Consider the following 13,541-nt stretch of genomic DNA (forward strand, 5'->3'; position numbering starts at 1 on the left):
AATTTTCTCACACCAGATGCGACTTGCAGTTTCTCAAGTTGCTCCTGATGTGAAAAAAAAGATATCAATACAGTAACTTAATCTATTTTGTTTGTGACATTGTTTCTGTAAATTCTGCTTTGATTAAGAAAAACTTGAGACCAAGTACATTGGAAATACAGGGTATTTTCTCCCCATCCTCATGATTTTTAACTTAATACCTTGCACTTGAATTATATTGATCCCTAGTCATTCTGCTGATTTCTACAGCTCCAAGTACCAATGCCAACTCAGTTGTCACCTCCTCAGCTCCAGTCAACATTTCAGCATCAGCAGTAACCAGCATTTCTCAACAGGTATGTCTTCCTGCTACAGAAATAAGCCTGAAACAATGGTGTTGGTTTAACTGAACTGCAGAAGAGTCCTACCATTTTTATCCAGAATACATACTGTAACACAAGGCTTCCAAAACCAAGATGTTTATTTATTTATTTACAACATTTATATCCCACCCTTCTCACCCCAGAGCAGCTTACAAATTATATGTAAATACAACATATTATATTATTAGCATAGCACAATATTAGTAACATACATTCCCATATTGTACTACCCAGTATACTGTAATATTAATTAACCACTACTAGAAAGACCAGTATCCGCTAATTGTAGTGATGCAAAAGTATCTAAACACATAGAAATTAAATGTATACATACAAATACAAATGTCAGTGATACATAGGATTATTACATTCACATTAAACAGAAATAATTATTTTCTCAAAAGATGAAAACAGTCATTTTTTTTTTTTGAGAAAAGAACAAATTATTTCTGGTTAATGTGAATGTAATAATCCTATGTTTTGCTGACATTTGTATTTTATATATACATTGAATTTCTATATGTTTAGATACCTTTACATCGCTGCAATGAGCGGATACTGTTCGACCACATACCCTTTCTTGCCCAACATCATCAGGGGCGCAGCGTTTTGGCGGGCGTCCAGAACTCTTCCCGCCCTTTCTTCAGGAGGTTTCTCCTGAGTGTAGGCCTGACAGCCATCTTGCGCCCCCTTTGTTTTAGGCCTCTTGGCCTTCTTCTTGGTAAGGCCCGAAGAGGATGGCAGAAAAGGTAAGTTCGGGCATTCTGTGGGTTGCCCTGAGGCAGGAGAAGGCAGAAGGGCCCTTTCATAGAGCGCCGCTCGGAGCCTAGAGACTCTGTTCTTCCGCGTCTGAGGGGTGAATGAGAGGCAAATGGAGCAAGACTGGGTCAGATGGGCCTCGCCCAGGCAAATAAGCAGAGAGTATGCCCATCGGTGTCCGGCAAAATATTGGGACACTTAGAACACTTCTTGAATGAAGTGGTTGCCATAACAGCAGGGATTGGTCGAGGAGAGGTGGTCAGGGCCGGTCCAGTCGAAATACCTCAGAATTCAGTCCGTCCAAGAGATCAAAGCAAGAGGGCTCAGCAAAGGGATCGTCAGTAATCAGTCCAAGTTCAAAAGCCAATATAATCAGATAAGAGAAATTCGAAGTCACAGAAGGTTCTCCAAGCTGCTAAAAACGCGAGCGGATTAAGAGACCTGTCGGCTAGTCCCGCCCACGGGCTATATATACTCGGGGGGGGGGGGAATGGGCAGGCCTAGCTGAGGGCTAAAATGTTCCCTTTTACTTTCTAGAAGGTTCCATAAGTTGCACTGCGCAAGCGCAGAGATACCAAATGTACAAATTCACAGGTGACTACTCAGGAAACTACAGTTACAGGTAAGCAACTTATAATTCCAAGGGAATCCATTTTCCTTTTCAGTATTTATTTATTTATTTATTTACAGTATTTATATTCTGCCCTTCTCACCCCACAGGGTACTCAGGACGGATTACAATGTACATATACATGGCAAACATTCAATGCCATAGACACACAACATATATAGACAGACACTCAGAGGCTATTAACTTTCCAGCTTCGAGCCACCAGGGGAGCTGTCGCTTCCTCATTCTTTGCATACTTGCATACTTCCTGGTGATTTTTTTCCTACTTGACAGATGCAATTGTCTTTTGGGTTGCAAATGTTGACAACAAGCTACACAATTTTGGTCGGGAGCTCACTCTGACCCGGGCTGGCTTCGAACTCATGACCTTTCAGTCAGCAGTGATCTTAATGCTAGCTGTGCCACAGTCCCAGTATCAATCAACTACTACTCCCATGACCCATTGCTTTCCTCTTTTGCAAATTTAAATTTCAATGCAGAATGGAAGTAGCATTTGAATGTGCAGAAGTTTGTTCTTGTAGATGGATGGATGATCTCAATGAGACATGGTCAAATTTCGGCCCTCCAGGTGCTTTGGATTCCAACTCCCACAATTCTGTTAGGAACAGTTTGACCATGTCTCGTTGAGATCTTAGTCCCATAGAAACGGAAATACTAATTGCTAACTTTGAATGTTGATTTCAGTAGGACATAGGGAAAGTTTTGATTGCTCTTCTGTGTACATTCAAGGGGAACAAGATTGTAAGGAAAGGGATAATCCTATCCATATCCAACTTTGATGACTAATATATCATACACATGAGGCCATTATGGAAGGGCGTTTCAGTATTTGTCTGTGTAATATTTCTCCATGTGCGAATTCTAATTTGCCCCTATACGGGGAGCATCTTTACACGTGTTTGCTTATTCACTCTGGTCCATATAGCATTACAGTAAAACTTGGAAAAGTTACTTTGGGAGACAACAATTTCCAGAATCCTCCAGTCAGTAGTGATAATTCTGTTTGGGGATTCAGGAAATTGAAATTCGGAAAAGTAACATTTCCAGGGAAGAAGGGAGAAATTGGCTTTGGATGTGATGTTTCTTCTTAGGTGTTGTTTTTGTCCATGAGCAGTTTTTCCAAAGCGTTATTTAATTTTTAACAGGAGTGTCCTACATACACGATTCTTGGTCAGGGTCAATACCAGCCATATTACCCAAGTTCAGCCTTTGGCGTGATAACACCAGCAGACGGCAGCACAGCGAGTGCCACATTGACACCAACCACATACCCTTCTGAAAAACCAGATGCCATGGTGCCTACTCAGACAGCGCAAAGACATTCCTCTGGTAATTGGATGGGAACGGGCAGATAGCAAAATTGATTTCAGTATTTATCCTGTTTATATATAATTCCTTACACATCTGTATTAAGATTGAAGCTGACATATGTTTGTGCAAAGAGCAACATCTATCTTTTGTATTGGTTTATACCAGTGATTCTCAACCTGTGGGTCCCCAGGTGTTTTGGCCTACAACTCCCAGAAATCCCAGCCAATTTACAAGCTGTTAGGATTTCTGAGAGTTGAAGGCCAAAAGATTGAAAACCCATAGGTTGAGAAACACTGGTTTATACAATGCATTTCTTTTAGGTGTTCTGGGTCATTTTTTCTGACTAGATCACAACTTCCACTTAGTTATATTCTTTAGTTAACTATTGATGTATGTTTATGTGCCACATATTATCGTAATCCTCTAAATCAGAGGTCCCCAAACTAAGGCTCACGGGGTAGATGTGGCCCTCCAAGGTCATTTACCTGGCCACCGCATTAAACCTTAGACTTAAGGTTGCCTTAAATCTGAAATGACATGAAGGCACATAGCAATAACAATCCTAATTAATTTGACTATCTCATCAGCCAAAAGCAGGCTCACACTTCCTTTTGAAATATTGCTAAATTTATGTTGGCTAAAATTATTTTGTATTTTTAATATTGTATTTTTCTTTCATTGTTTTATACCACAAATTAGATATATGCAGTGTGCATAGAAATTTGTTTGGTTTCTTTTCAAACTATAGTCTGGCCCCTCAGCAGTCTGAGGGACTGTGAATTGACTCTCGGTTCTATTATTTTTTATGTCAGGAGTGACTTAAAAACTGCAAGTCGCTTCTGATGTGAGAGAATTGGTTGTCTGCAAGGATATTACCCAGGGGATGCTGGGATATGTTACCATCCTGTGGGAGGCTTCTCTCATGTTTCCCCATGGGAAGTTAAAGAGTTGGAGCTGACAGATGAGAGCTCACCCCATCTTGTGGATTCGAACCGTCGACCTTTCGATCAGCAGTCCTGCTGACACAAGGATTTAACCCATTGCGCCTCTGGGAGCTCCTTCTCGGCTCTAAATGATGTTCCACCTCTTAAGCAACAAAAAGGACTTTGTCCTCAATCCAATATTAACGGTAGATCTGTGGGTAACAGAAGCAAGCTTTCAAGTTCAAATTGACGCAGTCAATCTCTAATTTGAAGTAAAAATGGATTTAGGCAGAGTTTGGAAAAAATAATTAATTCCCTCATTGATGGAAGCATTTAATATGTAACCAATTACTATTGCTAATTACATTGATGCAACTTGGTAGATTTTACAAAGCAACAAAATAATAACTTTTCCATTGCTTCCTGTTCTTTTTTTTGTGGGAAGAAAAACAGTATTGATAACAAAATGGCAGATAACTTTGCTGTCAAACCACCCCTAAAATGCCCTTTAAAGTTACTTTTGAAAACAACAACAGAAAAACTGTTACTATGACATTTGTAAAATAGGTTGGATAGGTGGAATAAGAATATAAAGAATGAAGGTGGAGGGGGGGGGGGGAGTAAGATGTGATTTATTTATTTATTTGTTTGTTTACAGTATTTATATTCCGCCCTTCTCACTCCGCAGGGACTCAGGGCAGATTACAATGCAATCTTCATGTCAAGCATTCAATGCCATAGACATACCACATATATAGGCGGACACAGGGGCAATTTAACATTCCAGCTTTTCTGGAATGTTATATTGAGGGTATGTGCGATTCTGGCCACAGGGGGAGCTGTCACTTCACCGTCCACTTGTGACACCGAGTCCTTGATGGAGTACTTCCTCATTCTTATGCATGCTGCTGGAAGGTTTTATAGTGTCGTAAATTAGTTAAATTAGCCTCCTTGCATAAAGCGGTACCTAAATTTCCTACTTGACAGATGCAACTGTCTTTCAGCCTGCATTGGTTTACAGCAAGCTAGATTATTAATGGCCGGGAGCTTACTCTGACCCGGGTTGGCTTCGAACTCATGACCTCTCGGTCAGTAGTGATTTAATGCAGCTGGCTACTAAGTAATTGTACCACAAAATGTTTGTAGAAACAAATTTTTGAAATACAGTAATAGGCCTAGTGAAATAAAATTAGATCAATTCAAATTAAAAGGGAATAAAATGTGAGGGCAGGATATTGAGTTGATGAACAAAAGTTGAATTTACAAAATTTGAACTTTAATCAAAATACTTAGATTATATATGTTAATATTACTCATGGATCTGCATTATTTTTAAATATATTGGTTTGTATTTTACAGATTCTCAAATGCAATTAAGTAGAAAAAGAAATATATTTAATAATTTGATAGTTGCCTTTGCTTGTGGAGGGGAGACTGTACTTTTAATATTTTTCTTTTCTTTTTCTTTTTTTAAAAAGGAAGATATAATTTATTTTTTAGCTTTAGATGGCAAGGATGGGGAATGTAATAGGGTGGGAATATTATGGGGTTATTATTGGATTCTTTTTTATTATTTTAGTGTCTGTTTTGAAAATTAAATTTGAAAATATTTAAAATATTTTTTAAAAGTGTTGGCCATTTTAGTTGGTGGCTTGTTTTTTGTTTTTTTTGTTGTTGTTGTTGCTTTAAAGTGTAAATGCAGTGCTTTTGATGTGTAGGAAAGCATAACATACTATAATGTTGCTGTCTGTTTTTGCTAGGAGACCCATCGTTTGCAAGAGCTACAGGAAGTAAGGACACAGATGAACAGTATAGAAAAAATGTGGCTGGGAAAAATAGAGGCAAGAGGAAAGCAGACCCTTCTTCACCACAGGACAATGAACTTGAAGTTGGTTTTCAAGTATTCTTTTTCTTGTAACCTCTGTCATTTTTCATTTGAGATTTTAATACAAATTAGGTAGAAGATAGAGAGAGGAATAGTAAAGGTAAAGGTTTCCCTTAACATCAAGTCTAGCTGTCTCATACTCTGGAGGGTAGTGCTCATCTCGATTTCTAAGCCAAAGAGTCGGCATTGTCCATAGACACCTCAAAGGTCATGTGGCCAGCATGACTGCATGGAGTGCTGTTACCTTCCTGCCAGAGTAGTACCTATTGAGCTACTCACATTTGCATGTTTTCAAACTGCTAGGTTGGCAGAAGCTAGGGCTAACAGCAGGAGCTCACCCCCACTCCCCAGATTCTAACTGCTGAACTTTGATCAGCAAGTTCAGCAGCTCAGCGGTTTAACCTGCTGTGCCACCAGGGGCTCCAAGGAGAGGAATGCTGTTACATAATTGCAGACTCTAAACTTAAGAGCAGTGGTTCTCACTCTTTGGGTTCCCAGATGTTTTGGCCTTCAATTCCCAGAAATCCTAACAGCTGGTAAACTGGCTGGGATTTCTGGGAGTTGTAGGCCAAAACACCTGGGGACCCACAGGTTGAGAACCACTGCCTAAGAGTCTTATGTTCACCCTCTTTAAATTGTAGTGTGCATTACTTTGCTTTCTTAAAAAGTGGGGAGCCAGTCCTGCTGCACTGCAAGGGTTTCCTGTTCACATTGCTAAATGTGATGTCCTGAACATCCATCTCAGTTCAACCCTGGTGGCAGCGCTGGTGGTCTATAGAGAATACCAGTCTGCAAATCACAGCTTTAGATTTTTTTTGGAAAAATGGCATTTTTGAAAAGAACCTTTTTGAAAAGAAAAAAATGATGTAATTCTTTTGGCAAATGTGAATCTCTATAAACATCTGGAGACCACCTTTTGAAAACCACTAGTCAAGGAAAAGCATGACCTTGTTAGAAGTCCAATGTTTACAAGGATTCATGTAATGGCACACAAGTAACTCAGCTGTTAAACTGATAAACCATGTCTTTGAACTGCAAGGGACAAAGACATGCCACTGCACAAAAATACATATCCTTGGCTAGCAGCGTTTTGAAATATTTCTTTGAAGTTGAAGTTGAAATTGCAGTTGCCCAAAATATATACTCTCCCTCGAAACCTCTTAGTTTAAAAATATGCACTCAGACATTTTTTTTAAAAAAACTGAAGTCTTCTTTAAAAGGTAACATATCTTGTTTACTCACAAATATCTTGCATTAATTCAGTATATAGGCACATTTCTTATTAAAGTTCAGGTACAGATAGGATGTAGTTTCTCTGTGTTGAGAACACAAGGCAGCATTCTTAATCAATAGTCCATAGCCCAAAGACTTTAAGTACCATAAATTCCGGGGTACTAGACGACTTTTTAACCCTCGAAAATCATTGCTGAACTTGGGGGTCGTCTAGTATGCCGGATAGAAAAAATCACTTCCTGTTTTGGGTCAAGGCGAGGGAGGCGAGCAGCTGCCCTGCGCTGGAGCAGGGCGCCTGAAGCAGTAGCAGCTGCTGCTGGGCTCCTCCAATGCCATTAACCAACCAACCTGCCCGAGCGGCTCGCTCTCCCCCCCCCCCCCCCCGTGCTCGCTACCTCTGCTGGATTGACGGCTATCTCCCTCTGATGGCTTCTCTCCAAAGTCTCTCTCTCTCTCCTGAGGAGAGAGAACCTGTGCGCGCGCGCGCGTGTGTTCCTGTGCTTCAGCCCAAGCTCACTCTCTTCCCCCTCGCTCGCTCGCTGCCTCTGCTGGATTGATGGCTATCCCCCCTGCCTGTCCTTCTCCCATCGCTCTCTCACTGTCTCTCCCTCCTGAGGAGAGGGTACCCTGCTTCTCTCCAAAGAGTGACTTTGGAGAGAAGCAGGCAGTGGGGATAGCTATCAATTCAGCTGAGGCACTGAGTGCAAGGGAAGAGAGCGAGCCGCAGGACACACACACACACAGGTTCTCTCTCCTCAGGAGAGATAGAGAGTGACTTTGCAGAGAAGCAGGCGGGGGGTGGGGGGGATAGCCATCAATCCAGCAGAGACAGCGAGTGCGAGGGAAGAGAGGGAAAAACACAGGAACACACATACGTGCACTCTATCTCTCATTTCTCTCTGAAGCCCTGCCCCTGCCAGGATCAACATCACTCAACACCCCCAGCATAATTTATGCCAGTATCCTGTCCCTTCTCCAAAAAAAAAGGAGGGGGGAAAGGAGGAGGGAGTTTTAGTGTTCTCTATCCACTCCCCCACTCCTCCAGTTTCCCAGGCTTTGAGGCTTCATGGATTCCATAGAGCAGCAAAGAGAAGAGCAAAAATTCTCTGCTGACACCTACAGGCGCATAGCTGCAACTGCAACTCAGGAAAACATTATTTTGACCCAAAGCAGGAAGGGATGAGCACTTGGCTGGCTGGCTGTGGCGAAACCTGGCTGCCGGCGGAGGGGAGGCTCTATGGCGCCGAGAAGCTGCCTCAAAGCCCAGGAAAGGAGGCTTTGGGGCCTGAAGGGGCTGGCAAAGAGGGGTCGTCTAGTAGGGCGAGTATATCCAAAATTGAATTTTTTAATTGAAAAGTTGGGGGGTCGTCTAATGCGCCCAATCGCCTATTACCCCGAAATATATGGTATACATCTTATGAAAGTCCAAACTGTATAACTGTACTCACTGCTTTTCAAAGCAAATGTATAGTAATCTGGGTTGTTGTAGGTTTTTTGGGGCTATATGGCCATGTTCTAGAGGCATTCTCTCCTGACATTTTGCCTGCATATCTGGCAAGTATTCTCAGAGGTAGTGAGTAGTGAAGACCTCACTACCTCTGAGGATGCTTGCCATAGATGAAGGCGAAACATCAAGAGATAATGCCTCTAGAACATGGCCGTATAGCCAAAAAAACCCTACAACAACCCAGTGATTCCGGCCATGAAAGTACAAAAACAAACATATGTTTCCATTGAAGTCCAAAAGCATACTGCATCCACCTCCACTGAGGTCTAAAGCGAACTGCTAACATTGAAGTCCAAAAGCATACGGATAACAAAAAAGAGTCTTGAGTCTGAACATGCTCAATACAATCACATGTCTGTACCCCTCACACACCAAAGAGGTCAGCCAAACTGGCAAATTAATATGCACATACAATAAAGGTTAGCAAATATATACATTAACAAACAAATAGTGAAAGCTTGGAAGGTTGCTATTTTCAACAGAATTGTACACTAAAAGAAATTGAAGGTAAACTGTACAGATGGAAGAAATTTCTTAGTAAACCAGTTTTGTTAAGTGAGCAGTAAGCCAAACTAGATGTGTCTTCCTGCCTACCCGTCAGAGGAACTGGTGTTACAACACATTGTTTTTCTGCCTTAAGAAAATGTTGAAGCCTAAGCACCCTTTAGCTTATAGTAGTAAACCAAAAGTTCATGATTTAAACCTTTGAATCCTGGACAGTATCTTATAAGAGTGAAATATGTCATTAATTTATTTACTTATTTGCAGTATTTGCATACCGCCCTTCTCAACCCCAAAGGGGACTCAGGGCGGTTCACAGTGTTGGCAACAATTCAATGCCATTGATAAAAAACAGTATAGATAGAGGTAAAGGTTTTCCCCTGACATTAAGTCCAGTAGTGTTCGAATCTGGGGGTTGGTGCTCATCTCCATTTCTAAGCTGAAGAGCTGGCGTTGTCCGTAGACACCTCCAAGGTCATGTGGCCAGCATGACTGCATGGAGCACTGTTACCTTCCTGCCAGAGCGATACCTATTGATCTACTCACATTTGCATGTTTTTGAACTGCTAGGTTGGCAGAAGCTGGGGCTGACAGTGGTACCTGACAGTGGGGCTCCCCAGATTGGTACCTACGACCTTTCGGTCAACAAGTTTAGCAGCTCAGTGGTTTAACCCACTGCACCACCGGGGGCTCCCCCCAAAAAATCCAGTATAAAACATAAAAATTGACACCCCCTGATAAAACATTAAACATTATTAAATGTATCACATAAAAATAACATCACATATCACACAAAAACATAGCCGTTGTCTGTAAACAATCCTGGGTCATTGCATTTAACTTTGAATGTATTTTAACCATTTTAAATACGTTGTAATTTTCAAGGATTTTAAGGCAAATTTGTTATTTTGAGGCACTGTGTATGTGCCATTGTAAGCCGCCTTGAGTCCCTCTGCTGGGGTAGAGTAAGGCGGGGTACAAATATGGCAAATAAACAAATAAATTTTCAACTTTGAATATTCCTAGGATTAACCAAATGCTTGGTTCCACAGCCAGGTCTTTAGCTGTCTCCTAAAAGTCAGAAGTGAGGGGGTCAACCTGATCTCACTGGGGAGGGAGTTCCACAGCTGTGGGGCCACCACCGAGAAGTCCCTGTCCCTCATCTCTACCAGCTACACCTGTGAGGCTGGTGGGTCCAAGAGCAGGACCTCTCTGGAAGATCTTAATCTACTTATTCATCATTCAGTATAGTGTCATTAGCTACGATGCTCAAAGGTTCCTCAGGTGGAATGATTCTTACATCTGTACAGCCTTTTCAAATTGCTAAAACGGGAAGCAGGGAAGGGAAAATTTGATGGGAACTCTGTTATCAATACTAACATTGTTTATGATTTCTTTCTCAGCGAGTATTTCTATGGGACTTGGATGAGACCATCATAATATTTCATTCTCTTCTCACAGGAGCATATGCCCAAAAGTATGGGAAGGTACAGATGCCTTTGTTTTCCATTCCATTATTTCATCTTCACTCTGAGTGTATACTTTCAAATGTCTCTTGTAACAATTCTGTGGCAGTGGATCATGGGCTTTGCTTAGAGAGGAAAAGGAGAGACAGGGATACTCTTCCACCTTGACAGGTGTCTTATGGCATCTCTCATTGAGGACTGTCTCTGAGCGGTAGATAAAAGAGGAAGTCATCTCCCATTAGCATAGCTGAGACTAATGGCCACTTCATTCCTGCCTTCCCCAAATTGTCTCGGTCAGTTGCCAGATCTCCATAATGCTTTTTCCTCCTTGTTTCATTTTCTTTCTTACTTACTGTGTCTATTGTGTCTATCAAATAATTATCTACTATTGTAAATTGTGAACTGCTTGGAGGACATTGGCAGAAATGCTATTTTGTAATGAAATTCATAGGGCTTGCTTCCCCAGTCAGTGTGTGTTGGATCATAGCTTTATTGTGTTTTTAAAGTTTCTGTGTAATGCATAGACACGACATGAAAAATAGGAAGACATCTTTTTGTTTTCTACAAAGGTTTGGGAGTATGAAATCTGGGAGTGTGATTCCATTCTCATTGCTTTTATAAATACATTTGTTGTGGTGCAGATGAGCGTCTTATCTATACATATATTTAATGAAATAGCAGGACAACAGGGCCCTGCAATGCTCTTGCAATGTGGAATGCTCTTGTTCAGTGTTCCAGGTAACTTTGTCATATTTCAAGATCCTCTATTCCCACTTTCTTCCACCATCTGTCATAATAATCAGTCAGCATTCCATTACTTGTGAGCATTTCTTATTGTTACTGAGGTCTCTTGGAGTAAATCTTTTCCAGGGGTTTTCTTATTTATTTATTTACGACATTTATATGCAGCTCTTCTCAGCCTGATGGGGACTCAGAGCGGCTTACAAGTTATATGTAAATACAATTTATTATATTATTAGCATAGCACAATATTAGTACCATACATTCCCATTATGCTGTAATATTATTAGTAATATTACATGTAATATGAAATATATAATTATTATATTGTATTATTATATTGTATTGCATTATAGCATTATTATCAGTATTATATGTGTATACAATATATTATACTAGCTGTACCCTGCCACGCGTTGCTGTGGCCTATAGTAAATCTTTTCATAGATATCTGGTCTATTATGAAAGAGAGGTACCTTCTCTCTTTCCTTCATTCCCTCCCCCTTTCTTCCTTTGCCTCCTTTCTTCCCTCCATGTTTCCTTCCTTCTTTAACTTTTTATTTGCTGTGGCCAAACTTCCCTCTTTCTCTCCTTCTCTCCCTCCTTCCTTCCCATCTTCTCTATCTCTTTCCTTCCTTCCCCTTTTTTCTTTCTCTTCTGTTGTCTCTCTTTTCTTCCTTCTCTCTTTCCTTCCCTCCCTCTTTCTCTACATCTTCCCCTTCCTTCGCTTTCTCTTTCCTTCCTTCATTCCCTTTTTTCTTTTCTCCTCTCCTTCCTTCTTTCCCCTTTTTCTTTCCCTCCCTCTTTCTCTCATTTCTTTCTTCTCTACCTCTTTCCTTCCTTCCCCTTTTTCTTTCTCTTCTGCTGTCTCTTTTCTTCCTTCTCTCTTTCCTTCCCTCCCTCTTTCTCTACATCTTCCCCCTTCCTTCACTCCCTCTTTCCTTCATTCCCTTTTTATTTTCTCCTCTCCTTCCTTCTTTCCCCTTTTTCTTTCCCTCCCTCTTTCTCTCATTTCTTTCTTCTCTACCTCTTTCCTTCCTTCCCCTTTTTCTTTCTCTTCTGCTGTCTCTTTTCTTCCTTCTCTCTTTCCTTCCCTCCCTCTTTCTCTACATCTTCCCCCTTCCTTCACTCCCTCTTTCCTTCATTCCCTTTTTATTTTCTCCTCTCCTTCCTTCTTTCCCCTTTTTCTTTCCCTCCCTCTTTCTCTAATTTCTTTCTTCTCTGCCTCTTTCCTTCTTTCCCCCTTTTTTTCTCTTCTACTGACTCTCTTATCTTTCCTTCCATCTTTCCTTTTCTTTCCTTTTCTTCTTCCTTCTTACTCTTACTTTCCTTCCTTCCCCCTTGTCTTCCCAACTTGTCTCGAGAGGTGGGTCTGAGGCCTACCTGGCGGGGATGTTGTGTTGGGGAAGGCCCTGAAGGGAGGCAGGCCTCGCTCTCCCCTTTCTCTCTCTCTCTCTCTCTCTCTCTCCCTTCTGCTGGCGCCGCTGACGTCACTGCCCCGCGCCCCATCTGGGTGACGTCATGCGCCCGCTGAGAGATGGTTTTGACAGGGGGGAGGGGGTGGGCTGGGTTAGAAGGGGGCGGGGCTTGGCGGCAGCGTTTGATAGAGGAGGGGAGGAGTTTTTGATGGGGAACGGAGTGGGCGGGGTTAGAAGGGGAGAGGCTTGGCGGCGGCGTGGGCAGGGTTAGAAGGGGGCGGGGAGGAGGGATGTTTTTGACAGGGGGAAGGGGGGGTGGGGTTAGAAGGGGGTGGGGCTTGGCGGCGGCGTTTGATGGAGGAGGGGAGGAGGTATGTTTTTGACAGGGAGAAGGGGGTGGGTGGGGTTAGAAGGGGGCGAGGTTTGGTGGCGGCGTGGGCGGGGTTAGAAGGGGGCGGGGAGGAGGGATGTTTTTGACAGGGCGAAGGGGGTGGGTGGGCTTAGAAGGGGGCGGGGCTTGGTGGCGGTGGTGTTTGATGGAGGAGGGGAGGAGGTATGTTTTTGACAGGGGAAGGGGGTGGGCAGGGTTAGAAGGGGGCGAGGCTTGGCGGTGGCATGGGCGGGGTTAGAAGGGGGCAGGGAGGAGGGATGTTTTTGACAGGGGGAAGGGGGTGGACGGGGTTAGAAGGGGGTGGGGCTTGGCGACGGCGGTGGCGTTTGATGGAGGAGGGCAGGAGGTATGTTTTTGACAGGGGGAAGGGAGTGGGCGGGGTTAGAAGGGGGTGAGGCTTGGCGGCGGCGTGG

At 42.5% G+C, this 13,541-nt stretch overlaps 1 protein-coding gene across 8 annotated transcripts in view; it reads left to right on the forward strand.

Annotated features, from left to right (window-relative positions):
• The window catches only part of LOC137095201 (eyes absent homolog 3-like), a 129,547-nt gene that overhangs the window by 94,484 nt on the left and 21,522 nt on the right, over nt 1–13,541 (forward strand). For all 8 annotated transcript variants that reach the window (XM_067461590.1, XM_067461592.1, XM_067461594.1 and 5 more), the window contains 4 exons: nt 250–335; nt 2,898–3,081; nt 5,747–5,874; nt 10,516–10,599. In XM_067461590.1, the coding sequence (XP_067317691.1) occupies nt 250–335; nt 2,898–3,081; nt 5,747–5,874; nt 10,516–10,599 (482 nt within the window). The remainder of the gene's footprint in view (nt 1–249; nt 336–2,897; nt 3,082–5,746; nt 5,875–10,515; nt 10,600–13,541) is intronic.

Source organism: Anolis sagrei, chromosome Y (genome assembly GCF_037176765.1).
Source record: "Anolis sagrei isolate rAnoSag1 chromosome Y, rAnoSag1.mat, whole genome shotgun sequence".
Lineage (NCBI taxonomy): Eukaryota > Metazoa > Chordata > Lepidosauria > Squamata > Dactyloidae > Anolis > Anolis sagrei.